The sequence below is a fragment of the Onychostoma macrolepis genome, chromosome 03, assembly GCF_012432095.1.
Source record: "Onychostoma macrolepis isolate SWU-2019 chromosome 03, ASM1243209v1, whole genome shotgun sequence".
NCBI classification, from domain to species: Eukaryota; Metazoa; Chordata; class Actinopteri; order Cypriniformes; family Cyprinidae; genus Onychostoma; species Onychostoma macrolepis.
Genome location: NC_081157.1, coordinates 45,292,131 through 45,309,431, shown reverse-complemented (window position 1 = coordinate 45,309,431; position 17,301 = coordinate 45,292,131). Strand labels below are relative to the sequence as shown.

At 35.5% G+C, this 17,301-nt stretch overlaps 1 protein-coding gene and 1 long non-coding RNA gene across 2 annotated transcripts; one reads left to right on the top strand and one right to left on the bottom strand.

Moving 5' to 3' along the window:
- Positions 1–2,754: 2,754 nt before the first annotated feature.
- On the bottom strand, positions 2,755–4,124 carry LOC131533995 (uncharacterized). The gene is made up of 3 exons (XR_009269299.1): positions 3,847–4,124; positions 3,616–3,721; positions 2,755–3,111 (listed from the first exon to the last, which is right to left on the bottom strand). It is a non-coding gene; the product is annotated as an uncharacterized LOC131533995 (long non-coding RNA).
- A 5,665-nt stretch (positions 4,125–9,789) lies between these two features.
- LOC131538095 (uncharacterized) lies at positions 9,790–14,580 on the top strand. The gene is made up of 4 exons (XM_058771943.1): positions 9,790–9,926; positions 11,693–11,732; positions 13,702–13,823; positions 13,995–14,580. Exons 2-4 carry the CDS (start codon positions 11,700–11,702, stop codon positions 14,578–14,580), a joined length of 741 nt encoding a protein of 246 aa, XP_058627926.1. The 5' UTR covers positions 9,790–9,926; positions 11,693–11,699.
- The last annotated feature ends 2,721 nt before the right edge of the window (positions 14,581–17,301 follow it).

Sequence of the window (17,301 nt, the reverse complement as noted above, 5' to 3'; positions counted from 1 at the left end):
AGAGCTCACAGACAGTCCCCTTAGCAGTGAAAGGACAGAGCGAGAGTTCATAGATGGCCTTCATAGCCGTGACAGGACAGGACAAGGATTTGTTAACGGCCTCCATGGCCGTGACAGAGCAAGACGAGAGTTGGTAAGTGGATACCACTGACACCTCCGGAGGTTCTGCAGTAGTCGCCGCCACCTCTGGAAGATCTACAACAGTAACAGTCTCCTCTACCGCAACTCGACAGGCTAAGAGAACATACACCACCACCATACAAGGGGCTGAGGCGAGCCATATCGGGCAGTTCTGCGGCGGTGTACGCAGCCCAAACACAACATAAAGCGATTCCCATCATGGGAAGCACTTCGGACTTCGGAAGGGGAATTAGTCCAGGGACAGAAGGGTTGGAGTGAGTGGATTTGGGGATGCCAGCTGCACATGCAGACACCAGCGGTACATCCCTCACACTAGACTGGGATACTGGAAGACTGACCTTGATGATCTGGGTGCAACAGACATGGCATAACAGGACTCTGGCTGATCAACTGTAACGTGACGTTCTGGATGGTCAGCGGTGACGTGAAGAGACTCTGGAAGCTCAACGGAGACGTGAAGAGACTCTGGAAGGTCAGCGGAGACGTGACGTGACTCTGGGTGATCAGCTGTGACGTGAAGAGACTCTAGATGGTCAGCGGTGATGTGAAGAGACTCTGGAAGGTCAGCGGAAACGTGGCGTGACTCTGGGTGATCAGCTGTGACGTGACGGGACTCATGACGATTGACTTTGATTTGACTTGATTCATGACAATCAACTGTGACTTGACTGGACTCGTGATTGGCAGCAATGACATGAGGCCGTCATTTTGTGAGTGAGCTCTGCTGTAGCCACCATTATGTGAGCGTGTTCCGGTGCGGCCACCATTTCAGTCACGGATGTGGTGTCACGCACGGCTGTGGTGATTCTAAAAAGTAATTTTCTGCTTGGAATTATAAGGTTCTATATCTTGCAAAACATTAATTGAAGCAACAATTTTCAAGAAATACAAATAGTTTTTTTAATAATTTGTTTTAAAACATAAAATTAGTGTTGTAACAATGTGTCAACATGTATGAGAAAGGTAAATTTAATGCTTTCTTTATCACATTTATTCCATATTATAGGACAAATAATTTTTTTTCGGTTAAGTTAGGCACAAAGGGCAATACTAAATATTTTGTTCAGTGCTAATGTTAATTTTAGCCAGGATTATAGTAGGTAATTAAACACATTATTGAGGGAACAGTTAAGGCAGCTAACGTTACTCTAATCCATCTGACCAGGACTTTATTCCACAAAAAGCGGGAAAATGGCACTCTCTTTAAATCAGTATGGCCGAGATAACATGCTGACGTTTATTGTTGTAATTAAGACCCCATCATTTAAATTGTTGACTATTATATATGTATGGCTTAATGTTGTAAAATTTAAGACATTTTAAGACTTTAAAATGCATGAATATTTCACCAATCATTACATATTCAGGTCTTTAGCGACCCAGACTTATATCCAGCACAGATGGATCTGCTGCAGTAGCAAACTCTGATATTAAATTGATATTAATATTATTGAACAAAATTAAAAAAAGAATAAAATTGTTCTGAAAAGGGAATCATTGTTTAAAGCCGGGGGTTACCCGGATATATGTAGGCTGAACAGACCGGAAGTAAAGTTTGCTATAACGTTAGTCCCTGGCAGAGCCATAGAGAGACAGAGTTGCGACAACTGAAGTTCAAAACGCTCGATCATCACGTGGTTCACGTAGACCTCAATAGTTCCAGGAAGTTCATTGCGGGCAATTGGAATGCATTGAGTTAGTGACTATAGTGAGACAGAACTGCGATTTTTGGTAATTGGTAGACAATAAAATACTTTATTTACATTATTTATAAAATAATGTATACGTAGTATATGTAGCTGTATCAGTGTTGTTTTTAAAAAATAAAATTCGCTAATATTTGAGGATTAATGTGGTCAGCTGTCCTTACCTGCCATGTCAACATATTTTAGGCTGACGTTACCATAGTAAAAGCCCATGTTAGCTATATAAACGACATCGTGGTCTTTTACCAAGTAACTTCAGCCTCTCTGTATAAATATAATATTGTGTGTGTGTGTTTTCTAACAACTTGTTAGTCAAGTGCAATCACATCTTAATGTTTATTGTCGTTTTATTAATCTCATGGTAAATGTTAAATTTGTTGTCTTTGAAAATTCATTCCAAATAAGTGAAGATATTTTAAGATTAAGTGGGAATTAATCTCTTTTAATGTTTTTGATTCTTGTGCACCCCTCCATTATTAATATATATTTGTAGTATATTCAAATTTAAAATAACTTAAATTTTTTTTTACCCATTTAATCATATATTTGATGTATGTTAACTTTTGTTATGCACTTATTTACATGCTATAAAGCATGTTGTCCTTGAACGGTCTCCACTATAGTTTGCTGTGCTGCATGTCACTCACAGAAAGGAGTGTGAATGTATGGTTTCCTTACTGACACGGAGAGGAGAAAAAAAATGCTGCATCAAGTTTTGTTCAATTCACATTTATTTGTATAGCACTTTTTATTACAAACATTGTTTCAAAGCAGCTTTACAGAAAATGAATGTTTCTACATTACAAATAAGAGTTCTGTTAACAGGAGTAACTGTGTCAAAGTAATGCTCATATGACAGAAATGTTCTAAAATTAGGCGATACAAATCATGCAGTTAAGTAATGTCATGAGTTCAGAAACAATGAATAAATTAAAGCAACGGTTACGTGATTTGATCATGTTGATTACAATGCAAGGGAAATTGATCAGTTTTGTATGTTTATTCAGAGTCAGAGACAGCTTCATCTGAAGTCCTCTCAAGGGCTGGCGTCATCTCTTCACAGGTGCTGGTCATCTGAAGTCTTCATAAGATGCTGGATATAGTCAGCAGGAGCAATCTATAGATTACACCAACAAAATGTGATGTAATCATATGGGAACTGGCACTTTTTCACAAAGAACAGTGAAAGACTTGCCAAACCCAGTGAAGAGACTCATTGTGAGGGTGACATCTCATTACAGGGAGTCTTCAGGTGGTTCTTGTTCTGATCCAGATAGAGAAGGAGAAAAACACAGGAGAAATGGTTAATGATGCTCCATCACATTTCAGTGCTGTGGCATCTGCTCCTTCAACACAGTGTTTCTACAGTAACTAAGACATTTAAGTATAAAATACAGTACAGGTTTATTGTGATTACTTCTATAAAATAGTAGTGGTAGGCCTATATAATACATTTTTGGAAAATTAGCCTAGCATGATTCTGAAATGAAAACTGCTCGCCTATTTTAAACTTTTTATTATTCTCACTCAGGTCCATCAGCATCCTTTGCAATAAATCTAAATCTATTAAATAACTTCCCAGCAGCAGAAATCACGTTTAAAAGCCTTAATTACACAACAACGAATGAAACTGTCTGAAGAGAATGAATAACATCCCGTAAATCTACTAATTAAGTGAGGAATAATCTAATAATAATCTGTTTTAATGCACAAGATAATTTGATTAGCTGTGCGAATAATATACAATTTTGTTCTATAAATATCTTACCTTTTAAAAGTTCATCAAAGCGGTCTCTTCTGCTGCATCTCAATGGCGCTGATAGTATGAGAGCTAACTTCCGGGAACTATTGAGCGGCTCCATGATCCGCCATTGCTGTAAAAAAAAACGGTCCATTGGAGTCAACGGAGTTGTCGCAACTCTCTCTCTCTATGGCTCTGGTCCCTGGGTCCCGTCTCATGTTTACAGTTAACATAACAAAAATAAGCATACTTTCTTACCTTTTGAAACTTAGAAGGGATCGATTTGAGCAGATGATTTTACCACCACTGCCATCGTCAGAGCACATTTCCCCAGTATACATTCAGCATCTGGCTCATATTCACGATCTCAATATATTCTCAAAACTATCGTTTTCAGCATCTTCAAACATTTTGATCGCTATTCACCACATCCACCATCAAACGACAGTGACACTTATATTTCATTATGTACAGTAATTGCTCTGCAGTAAGGCCATTCAAGCCAGTTCAATTTTTGCAGATTATTATTTGTTTTATGCATGCGCTAATGAGTGAAAAATCACGTCATCATTATGCTTTAAACAGTGCCACTTTGTGGAATAAAGGTGAAATGCACTTATTGATTATGCAGACACGCAATTGTTTAATGTTTAATCTTTCCTGCTGTTACGGAGCAGTCCGGCTACATGACAAAGAACGTTGATCCTGATTGGTCCTCTTGCGTGCATTGGGAGTGCTGATTGGCGGATTCACAGATAGAACCTTATAGAACCAAATTAGAGCAAAGACTATAGAATATTTGGTTAGAGTTCGACTTTGTATACGGAACCTTTTTGTTTTCTAAATAAAAAGTCCTAAAATGTACAAAACTTAAAAAATAAAAAAAATAAAAACCATCACATAATGTAAATAAGTTGTCAGAATAAGAATATGTGAATAACAAAATTTTGACAAAAATGTCAGATAGAACCTTATAATTCCAAGGGGACCAATTACCAATATACTGAAAATGCTTTAATATATTGACCGTTCATATATAATAAAATAAAATGTTCTTTCCGTAAGGGTAGCAGTCTTTGATTTGATCAGTCATTTCGACACTGGCAAGACCAAGGCAGACCAAACTTAAAAATTAACTTTAAACTTTTTGTCATCCTAACAGCATACAATGTGCAGCTCACTGAAGAGCAGCATAGCAAAATACAGAATATTCAATACTGGGGACATGTTATTCGTAATGCTTATTGATATTGTGTTAATTTAAATATGGCTGAGAGGGCAAGAAGAACATGGTAGTATCTTCACTGTGACCATTTGTATCGCTAATCTTTCCCTCACTGTCATCACAATTAATATTCTGTTTAATGACATATGTTTAACTCCATTTAACTCCAAATATAATGGTCAGGAGAAATTAATTTGTTTAAAAGGGATGCAAATTGATGCAAATCACTTTGCTGAATTTGTTTCCTCAAGAGATGCAAATTGTACTAGGAAATTCAGTTGTCTATACAATATACACAGCATTTATGTAGGATATTTGAACATAAATGGGAGTGAAACTGTTTTATTAGACCAATGAATTGTGTGTGTGTGTGTGTGTGTGTGTGAGAGAGAGAGAGAGAGAGCGTGTGTGTGTTATAAAGCTCTGATCTCTGAGAACACACCTAAATGTAAAGAAAGCCACTAAAGAATGATGCCCCACCCACGGTAACGTTATTAATACACCTGACACATCATTGTCATCAAACCCCATATGCAAACATACTGTTCAGACAGCATAGCAAGCAGTGAGTAGGCCGTGAGAAATTTGTCATAGTGAAAAAGGTAAGTTTCACACTATTTTCAGCGAATTTTATAATTAGTAAAAGTAGAAATTAAATTCTCAGTTCTTCCTTCAAATTGGCTGTGAATTTAATGTTAATTTAGTGTTTAATTACAATGAAAATACTGTAAAATCTTTTTCGCTTAACAATGAGTCAGTGTTTCTCTTCCAAAAATACATATGGGCCAGGCATAAATTAATGTTTTTGTTTACTTGCTCAACAGAGGATTCACATGCAAATGCTGCGATAATGGAATCATCTGAAGAGCAAACTCTTTGCTTTGTCTCATGGAATATTTGTGGACAAAAAACCCCAAACATTGACCATTTCTCAAAAGAGCTAAAGGCAGAAATTTTCTTTTTGCAAGAGACAAATATTGGACCTGAAAGTGACATGCCTTTAGAAAAGCCTGAAGGTTGGCAATCGTTTTGTACAGTCTATGACTCCAATAGCAAAGGAGTGGCCATCCTGATAAAAGATGATGTACCTTTTCAGTACTTATGCCATGATGAGGACTATAGTGGGGGGTATCTCGTACTTTTCTGTCATCTTCATGGTGAGCTGTTCACTCTAGTTAATGTGTACAATCACAAATATGACAAAGAAATGCTAAACAGACTGCAGGAGTACTTGAGGGAAGCAGCTGAGGGTGTGCTTGTGGTTGGAGGTGATTTCAACACAGTTCTCGATCTTAGCTGTGATCGAACATCTAAAGCAGGAACAGTACCGCATACACCACAGTGGGGCCCATTTAAAAAATTCACCACCTCTCTAAATCTAATGGATACTTGGGCATACTTTCACCCTACAGTCAAGGCATTCACATATTGTCAGAATGACAGTTATTCTAGATTAGACATGTTTCTTCTGTGTGAAGACAATTTGGTACGAATAAAAGATGTCAAAATCCAAGAAGCTAAAAGGACTGTGGATCAAATAAAGAGGGGTATGAAAGAGACTGTTTCAGATCATTTGCTTCTACAGATATGTCTCACAGTGAATGAAGCACCAAATGTTGCTTCACAATTAGAGCAATTCCATGAGCCAGACAAAAGAGCAGGAAAGATTAATGGTGCAGAAATACTCAGTGTGATCAAGTCTTTAACTGACTCGGGGCACAAAAGGCCTAATGGCATAAGTGTACAAACATACAAGAATTTCTGTTGTCAATTCACAGAGATCTTAAAAACGTGTTTCAACTGTTTGATGAAATCCAACAAATTACCTCAAGATTTCAATGCAAGTCTCTCGGCATCAGGTGGCAGAAAACATTTCAATGTGGATTATTTGATTTCCACTATGATTCTGGCCAAACGCCTCAATTTGCTGCTGGAGGCATTCCCAGAGGAAAGGAGCCAAACAAACATCTGTGATCTGTATTACTGTGTAACCTTTGCAGAAAAACCTAAGAAAATCAAATGGACCTTCTTAAAAAATAGCCTCTTATACCTACTCAAAACTTATAAAAATACTGCAGAAAAGACGCAAAACGAGTCTCAAAAAGCAAAAATTGTTATCAACCTCCTTAAAGGTTTAATTAATATAGAAACAGAGGAAAACAATATTTTAGAGGTTATTATCCCAAAAGCTTCAGATGGCTTCAGAGAGTTACAAGAAGGCTGTCCACTCACTAGGCCAATCCTTAGTTTGGTCCTGATATATCTGAAGCTCTACATAAAAAAGAAATATGAGAAAAATATAAGTCATGTCTGCCACTCTAGACAAGTTGTAGTCATTCATGAAAACAGTTCTCCTGACCTGCAAGGTCTGTGTGAGACGTTCAAGAGAAAATCTGGGATTGAACTAAAATGTTTTCAATTATAAACTGAAATCTCCAAACCTGTGAAAACCCTGTTCATGCATGAATTTATGAATTTGTAAGAATGTGTCATTCTAGTTGTTTGTCAGAGTAAATTATATATTGTAAAATATCCCGACACATTCATTACTTGAAAAATTAAAGCAGACATTTTAGTGAACAAAATTATTTTCTATTGTAATATATTTGTCCACAGATCTTGAAATTTTATAATTACATGCTAAATTGCAGGATAAATATGTTTTTTCTCATTTTGTTGTATACATTGTCATGTAGTATTTTTTTATGAACTTTTCACAATCTTCTGCAGAATTATTCAGCGTAACTGGGATTTGTTTAGAATAATAAAGTCCAATAAAGTGACAATAAACAAGACTTAAAATAGTGAGATAGTGCTGTAGTTTTCCATTTTGTTTAAAACACTACATACACAAATATACCTCATATTGTTGAATTCAGTACACTACTAACAGGAAATAGGTATATTACAATCAAATAAACCTACATTTTCATTAAAGCACAGCATATTCAATGGTGAGTAAAATTATTGAATGAACTAAATGGGTGGTCTTGATTCATTTAGGCCTACTGTCTTAGCCCTACTGTTAAATATCTGTCATATTTTAAGTACTACTAATAAAGATACAGCAGTCCATGGTCCACTGGTATTATAATGGGAGAAATTAAAATACCCTTGACAAGTCTAGTAAAGTAAATCCTGTGTTCCAAATAAAAGAGCCAGTCAGAAATGGGCACAGAGATCTATCTGTGCAGTTCAGTTCTAACCCTGCTCCAGCACACCTATAATTATCAAGTGTTCCGAAAGATATTTAGCTGGTTCAGTTGTGTTTGATCAGGGATGGAGCCAAACTTTGCAGGGAGGTAGATCTCCAGGAACAGGATTGGGTACCACTTCGGGTGGGAAGCATGCAATCGCTGTGGTTCACGGAAGCGTACAATCACGTGCAATCGCTGTGCGCGCTGGTTTTTGCTTTCACTTTTGCTTTAACACACACACACACATTTGTTTTGCTATCTTAGTGAGGACATTGCATAGACTTCCATTGATTGTCTATTAGTTTAATGATATTTTCTATCACTCGACCCCTATCCCTAAACCTACCCATCACAGAAACATGTGCAGAACACTAGATCTACATCAAAACATCTTTTGTCTGATTTATAAGCCTTTTTAACTAGTGAAGACAAGTTAAATATCCTCACTAGTGGGTTGTCATCTTTCACTATATAAGTGAGGACATTTCGTCCACACAAGTAGCCTATAGTTAAATCAGTAAACACAACACACACACACACACACACACACACACACACACACACTACAGCCGTGCTGATAGAGCGAAATCACAGCTTCGTTTTGACTAGACGTTTACATGTTGTTCAAAACGAATGCCATTAGCCTATAATTTGTTTTCTTTTATAATTGTACATATAAATTTGTACTATAATTTTATAGCTGCTTATATTTTCAGATTTTTATTTTGCTCCTCTGTTCTGTTCGTATCGTAAAATTGAAAGGATTTGATGAGAAAACTACCAAAAACAAACAAACAAACAAACAAACAAAAACAACAACAAACAAACAAACAAAAAACTTCTGCATACCGCTCTATACGATGCAGACGTCAAAAGACTGAAGCCCTCGATCTGACTAAAGTAAACAGTTAAATCAATAAAAGCTATGGCGAAGTAACGTATTTGTATCTTAAAGCCAAGTCTTAAAGCACAATTTCTACACTGATGAGACTTTAAAAATACAAGTTTAGCTTGTCCTATTAAAAAAAGGCAAGTGTACACTGTTGCTGCCAAGACCTCTTATATCTGCAACCCAGAATAAATAGACTGTTGGTAAATGTAAAACCCAATCTTACGATAATTTTCTCCAATGCTTCAAATAATGAGTTAAAAAACACTGTCAAGAGCGTTACAAAAAGGGCATGCTGGTAAAACAGTCTCATTAATCTTAGACACAAGAGTTTGAGGCTATAATACAATGGAAATGGAAATGGAAATGGAAAGAAAGAAAGAAAGAAAGAAAGAAAGAAAGAAAGTGAAATGTTAAACCTGATCTTGTAGAAGGGCTCTTCATGAAGAATTTCAGCTCATTTTTGTTTTGACCTCTGGAGAAAGGAGCAGATAACGACTGGCTCGCATTGACCTGGTGCTGAAAACACTCAAAACGGTGGAGTGGCTTCAGGAGAAATGATAAACTCTTATAAGTTTGAATACAATCACTATTCATAAACCGGCACAGAAAATTTCTGCACTAGCACCCTCCGTCTAAACAGCTTGTATAGGTCTATATTTCTGTAAATTGCATTTTTGTACAGTGTTCTATATCTTGGATTTATATTTAATACTGGAGCACGCAGCGTCTCAACAACATGTAATTTGTAATATATCCACTAAGTGGCGCTAATACTCTATTTAGCCACATATACGAGCAGCAATAGAGGAGCTGATAAAGCAGTCTTCGTGACAAGCTTCTTGTCATCTACAGGTGTTTATATGAAAATAAGGATGGTGATCTTTTAGCCTAACACTGAGATAAGTATAGATAAGATCAAATAAGTTGAAGACCATTATCCTGTTATAGTGAAGCAGCTTTTGATTTAGCCACAGGTTTCACAATGTTTCCATAACAGCATAAACTGAGCCACATCACGATGAAGGTGAATGTAAGACTACAAAACACTGTATGTGCCGTTCAGATGTTCATGTATCTCAGTCTTTCATCAATGAAATAGTCAGTTTAGTCTTCATTCAGACTGAGAACATTCATATTTGAATATCATGTGATATCAGTTATACATTGTGTTTAGTTCAACCCAGATGATAATTATTGTGATTTATGGAAAATAACAATAATAAAGAGAATGAAGCTAAAGAATTACTAAATTATGGGAAGTGATTTGTCAGTTTAATGATATTCAGTCTAAACCTATGGGTAACAATGGGAATTTGCTGTTTTTGTTGTTAATAGTAAGGTAGTTGGTTTAGGTATGGGGGAATTAGGGGTTTTAAAATATGGTCATGCAGAATAAGGCATTAATATGTGGTAATACTGATAAACAGCCAATATGCTAGTAATATGCATGCTAATAAGAAATAGCTAATAGCGATGTCCTGATAATGTTATATTATCAAGATTACGAAACAATATGAAGGCAGTGTCAGTGAAGGTGGTTGTGAATGTGTGTGGATGTGTGTTATATGTCTGTCATAATCAAGATCAACTATCACACACTCAAAAACCTGTTTAACAGGAAAGCCATACCGATCATACAGCACATTATACACATCAGTGTTAAGGAATTTGATGCTGTAGTTACTCCAGTACTCTAGTGTGAACTCTCTTTAACCTCCACATCCAAAACCTGCAATAAATAAATCACACAAAAATGTGATCATCATCATCACAACCACTCTGACAAGTGAACTAACTTCACATAATATCTTATTCCATCCATATAAATCACAATGGTAACGCTGTGAAGAATAATTACTTGCTATATTTGATATGCTATTTACCGTATATGCTACATTTGAGTATATATTGTTACTGGTGATTAGACAGCTCAATAAATCTAAATAAGTATATATTTTTGTCATTTAATGAGTGGTGCTCTGTCTGCCTGAAAATGAATTATTACTTTTCATTTTCTGGAAAATGGTTGTCAGTGATCAAACAATGATGATGAATCATTTCACATATATTTTATGAAATTTTTTTTTTTATAAAACTGAATTTTCCCCGCTCACACTGGGCTATAAAATCAGAATTGTAATTCACTGCACATACAGTATTATTCTTAAACATGTTCTGTGACTAATACAATTATAATCAAGTGTCCTTTGTCGAACTGCCATAATATTTTATAAATGTGTGTAGACTTTGCAGACATAACATTAAATTCTGCTCATGGATGGTTTACTCTATAGTGTCTCTTGTAATAAAGCAGTATTTTGTGCCCTTTTGTGTTTCCCTCTGTCACAGCCGGGCTGAGGAAGCACAGTGGATCTAAATTATTAAATAAAACAAAAGCACAATAATCCAACTCGAAGACTAAATGTAACAGTGTGATATGCACAAACCAAACCACACCATACAATTAACAAACTAAATAGATGGATATATTTCCTGAGAGAATTAATGATGAAAACAACGTATGCTTTAAATAAACAAGGTCTTAAGCAAGACAATTTCAAACTAGGCTCAAGGTTGGCCAACAAGGGTTTCACATTCTCTTTTTGTTTCAGTTTAATTTTCATGAAACAAAAAGAGAATGTGACACCCTTGTTGGCTGCTCTCAACTGAAGAACCCTTAAGCAACTGCCTATAGGTTTACTATAAATGGCCTTGCTTAACACCTTATTTGATGTTTGCTCGTTCCTCACAACTCCGCATTGCTTCATTGCTTCTCAAAACTTTTTACAGATAAAACATGAAGTCAGTGAGACGATCACAACTATGTAAGGTTTGTATATGTTTTTTCATGCATTTTGGGGAATTTAATTTATATGAAAAGGGGGATGTTTAAATGAGAATTATGTTTATGGCCTTTAGCCTCATATAGAAGAAAGCCATATGCTGCAAATTATGTGAACAAAAACTACATTAGACCGCAACTAAAAGCTATTACAAACATTTGCATCAGTTTTAAGCAAGAAAAACATTTAATTGTTAAATTGTTGTGTAACTTCATGCTAATTTTCATGTGAATAAGAGGAGAAGTGGCCCTATGAATGAGCCTGGTTTCTCCTAAGATTTTTTTTTTTTTCCTACTGTAAATTTTTATCACTGATGGAGTTTGGGTTCCTTGCCACTGTTGCCTCTGGCTTGCCTAGTTAGGGACACTTAATATTCTGCTGTATTATTGACACGAATGTGCTGAATAAGTGAACTGAGATAAACAATCCCTAGCAAAAAAGTAGCATTTAAAATACATTTATTTCATATTATATCATATTCATATTATTTCATTATAATTAAACTTTATTTGAAATACCACTTGTGCACAAAGCACATTTCTTAATATTAAGCCTAAAATGTGTTTTAATGTCACTATTGATGAGGATTGTATGGGCTTTGCATAATATCAGTCTTTAAATGCAAGACAGGCTATTAGAAGTGTTCATTAAGTATATACTGGCAATCAAATATACTTCAGAATATCTTTAGTTGGACCTTAGCTCTATATCCGCACAATTAAAGTGCATTGAGTATAAAATTAGTTTAAGTATACCAGTTTAGTACAATTGCAAGGTATTTTTATTAAGTATATACATATGTAAATATATTTGTAGTGTACTTAGCATGAAAAAATTGTTTTCAAATACATTTTAGTATATTTATTTGTCGCTAGGGATGACATCTGTTTTCTCCAGAGCTATTTTAGAAATTAATAGGACTCATTTAATCATACACAGTCATTGAACTGAACTGACTTCAGCTAAACAATGACACTACTGTCTTTATTAGAACTGCTTTACAGCAGAATGTATTCTTGTTTGCATCACTGAATCATTATTTTCATGTCTGTCCATGTAAAGCTGCTTTGAAACAATCTTAATTGCACAAAGTGATGTTTCTTAATATCCTTGCTCGATCAAGCATCACTTCAACTCATTGTCTTTGTGAATGTTAAAAGATGAAGAAATCTTTGTTGTTGAAACTTGACTGACGTTTAATACTAATAAAAAAAAGTTGAAGAAAGTCACATTTATTGTTTATTTAAACCACCAGTGTAGGATAAGAATTAAACCTGTTCTGCCAAATATGAAAGGGGGAGGAGAATGAACGTGTTCATCAGGGTTTTATGTGAAAGGTGTTGGATACACTCATGCCTTATCACTCAAGAATCATTGGAATGCTTTCTCAATGATCTGCGGCATTCTTGAATTACTCTCTACAGATCTTATCAGTTAAACACTACTGAAACTAAGTGATTGTGCAATACTGACTTGGTGTCAACGATGACGATGATTATGGAGGAAATTAATCCTGTTTATTCAAATCCAAGACATACCCCTTAAAATGACATTTACTGTAAACGGGGTGGCTTGTAGATACTGTGTTAACCACAACCACCACCACTCTGACAAGTAAACCAACACATGTCTCATTCCATGCCAGTTCCAATGGAAACATTGCATGCACGTATTTCATTTTTAATTAGTACACATTCATACTGATTTGACAGCTTCATAAAGCTACATATTTACATGGACCTATTTTAAATGAGTTTAAATGGGAATGTTGGGAGTTTTTCCATTTGCAAGAAGGCAACAACAGCAGAAGTTTTCAATATGTCTGCCAGTCAAACCCAGTTATGGGCTTGAAACTGTGATTTATGAGAAGAGTGAACCAGAAATACTGTGAAATTGTGTTTCTCTTGGTGTTTTTTTTCTCAGAATTGTAATTTTATTTTATTTTTTTACCTGAAGGCATCCCTGGTTCCATTGAGTGTAGGCCTACTCATCGTCCTGCTTAATCTGGGTGTTCAAAGCACTGAGAGGGATGTGAGCCCCGCTGTCCTTGCTAAAATCATCAAGTATTTTGTTGACAAGTAAGTGTACTGTATTTGTACAGTTAAAATCAACATATTAAACTTCATGTAAAAATCGTTGCATGATAGAGAAGTTGATATGAAAGTTGCAGTATTAGGAAGGCAAATGCACTGATTTTAATTTTCTAAATTGTGATATAATGTTAAATTGAGAAAATGTTATGTCTCCAGAGTCCAGCCAAAAACCAAGGACCAAAGAGATGCTCAGTATGCAATAGCAATCTCTGTTCCACGTGCTCAGTGTACAGACGGACATGCTGATATCCAGAAAGTGTTCAGCAATAAAGATGCAAGACATGTAAAAGATGAGCTCAGTAAAGGACAGAAATGTTTACTCTGTACAGACTCACGCAATGTCATTGCTGCAAGGCCAAATCGTACCACAAAGGAACATTCTGAGCATGTTCTGCTCTATCCTTTAGGTGGATCTCCCATGGACAAACTTCTAGAGCAGGCAGATCAGAATAGCTGTGTAGCTTTCTATTCCTACAACTCACCTTGTGTGAAAACATGCATTAAAGGGGAAGACAATATTTTGAATGGCCTTTCAAACTGGATAAATACAAGAAAAGAGGGAATGAATGCATTGGTCTTCGAAGAGATCTGGCACAAGGACAGAAAAAAGGATCTGCCAGCAGAATTTCTAAAGATTAATGAGGTAGTGCCTCTTTATCGGTGTAAGAGAACCAGTAATGGAATGGAATGTCGGAAATGTGTGGAAAATAACAATATGGATACTTTCTGTCTGCCTGAATAGAAATAAGCAATTTTGCTTTTCTAGAAAATGCTTAAGTCAGTGATCAAAGGGTGGCATTTGAACAACTGATTTCCTCTACGAAATCAAACATATTCAAGAATAATCTCTGAATGTATCATTCTGGAACACCTCTTCTGTGTCTAATACAATTAATTATTTATCCCTTGTGGATCCACCAAAATATATACTGTATAATGAACTTTGGAAACAACAATAAATTCTGCTCATATATTTGCTCTTGATTGCTTCACACAATATTCTTTGACCAAACAACATCTGATTCATTGCCACTAATGTGGTAAACCAGATTTTTGTTTTTCATTAAAATCAACATTGTATTTTCTCCCCACTGATAATTCTGTTATTTCTGCTTCAGTTATTTATTATTTTCTGCTCAAGAACTCAACCATTATCCATAACAACTATCTAGGCTAAGGATATCATTGGTGACATACAAACATACAATATGCATGTGTCACCCTTCCCCAAATTGCAATTTATGTCCGGAACTATCAACAGCTCGCATTCATGGAGCAAAGACAAAAACTTTGAAGGCTTGGATACTGCTACTTTTGATATTGCTAAATCTTTTGTTTCTTCTTTTTGATGTACAATTTATTTTGTATTTATGTACACACACACACACACACACACATATATATATATATATATATATATATATATATATATATTTATTTATTTATTTATTATTTTTTCTTGTGATCAAGTATTTCACTTTGTAACTTTCTCTACTGCAATATCTTGTATTTCCTCAGCACAGTATAAGTCTACCTGGTGGGTGGTATAGCTACAGTCTAATCTAATATGTTGTATTTTGTTCTATATTGAGCTGATTACTAAATAAAATAATTGTTCAAATAAAATAAAAATCATCATTGTATTAATCTCCAGCATAAGTGCAGTAGTTCACTCAGGTATGTTATGTTTTACAAAAAGCCCGGCGTTCAACGCGTAGCAGAAAAAAAAAAAAAAAAAAGTCTGCTGCTGCTACTCTGCTCTTGTTTTTTTATTTGTTTGTTTTTTTTACTTGCAGCATGTGGCTCATCCTGTGGCTTAGTGACTGGTAAAAAATTGAGTGTCAACACAAAGCAACACACAAATGCTGCTTGCACAAGGCCAAACAGATCGTGTTGAGTGCCTCAAGACTCATACATGAACTCTCTTTGTAAATATGTTTGTAAATACACCAGATAATCTAATAGATTTTAAAGGATGTAATAATTCTAGTGAACTTTGGAACAAATGTTAGGTTGCAGCAACAATGTAAAATCAATTTATAATTTTACAAAGTATTATAAAAATATAAATATCATATTAGCTACCATATTAGTCCAGTATCCACTCATAATATAATAAGACATTGCATTGTCTCAAGAAGTTTGTGGTGTAAATCATGCTGTCACATGATATGTTGTTGTTGGTTGTGGATAAATTCTCATGACCTCATTAAAGGTTCATCTGAAAATCTCTAAAAACTTTTCTGCACCTTGATTACAGTTCATGCCTTAAGGTAAGTAGCTTGAATTAATTTACAGTAGCTCTATTCAACTCCATTCAACAGGATTATTTTCACATTCACAGTTTATGAACAATTCTACAGATTTTCTTAGTGCTTCATATTAAGAAATGCATTAGGCATGGACAGATACTGTTTGCACTAAGAAATGAAGATACAAATTCTTCTTGAAGAACCACAGTATTCAGAATGCACCCCTTTTCCCCGATGACCAAAAGTAGCTTCTAAATATTTTAGACTACTGTACTTTCAATATCTTCCAAACAATACCCAACTTCTAACAGCCAGGATGCCATTTTCTATTTCTTTCTGTTTTGTCGGTGTATATGTTTTGTGCATGTGTCTGTTTGTGTGTGATGTGTTTGGTGCAGGTTCTCACTGTACACACGCTGAAGAGCTTCATAATTATTATTACGTAAATATTTTTAAAGGTCAAGTCAAGTCACTATTATTTGTATAGCTGTCACGGTGCACACAGCAGGGAGGAACGAGGATAACTCAAATAACAGACTTTAATGAATCCAAACAAGGCAGGGCAAGACAAGGCAAGGTTGACACAGACCGGGAAATAACGAGTAGACCAGACGAAAACTAACTAAACAGGCATGAACTAAATACACATGATAATTACTGATAATAAGACAAACACAGCTGGACAAGACTTAACTAATAATCACACTTAACAATGACAGGAACATGGCCAAATAAGGACACAAGAGGCGGGAACACAAGACACACACCACACAGGCCTGACAATAGCGCTTTTAACAATGCAAATTGTGTCAAAGCAGCTTTACATCAGCTTGATATAAAGCTGGGTGGCTTTAATAAAGTCTGTATGGTGCCCTGGTGGCCTGTATACAGTAGCCATTACAAACATCATAAGGAATTTATCATTAACACTTGTTTCTTTGGATAACGTTATATGAAGCACCATTACTTCGAACGAATTATACTTGAAACTCGACCTCTGAGAGATACTGAAAATATTTATATAAATTGTAGCAACACCTTCTCCTTTACCTTTTGGACGCGGTTCATGTTTATAACAGTAATCTTGGGCGGTAGACTCGTTTAAAGTAATGTAATCATCTGGTTTTAGCCAGGTTTCTGTAAAACAAAGCACATCTAGTTTATGGTCAGTGAACATATTTACAAAAAGTGCTTTTGAAGAAAGGGATCTA

Bases quoted from the DNA above. Each gene is read 5' to 3' on its own strand.
- LOC131538095 (XM_058771943.1), top strand. From the start codon at position 11,700: ATGAAGTCAGTGAGACGATCACAACTATGTAAG. The intron at 11,733-13,701 runs GTTTGTATATGT...TTTTACCTGAAG, and splicing joins GACGATCACAACTATGTAAG to GCATCCCTGGTTCCATTGAG. The intron at 13,824-13,994 runs GTAAGTGTACTG...TTATGTCTCCAG, and splicing joins ATCAAGTATTTTGTTGACAA to AGTCCAGCCAAAAACCAAGG.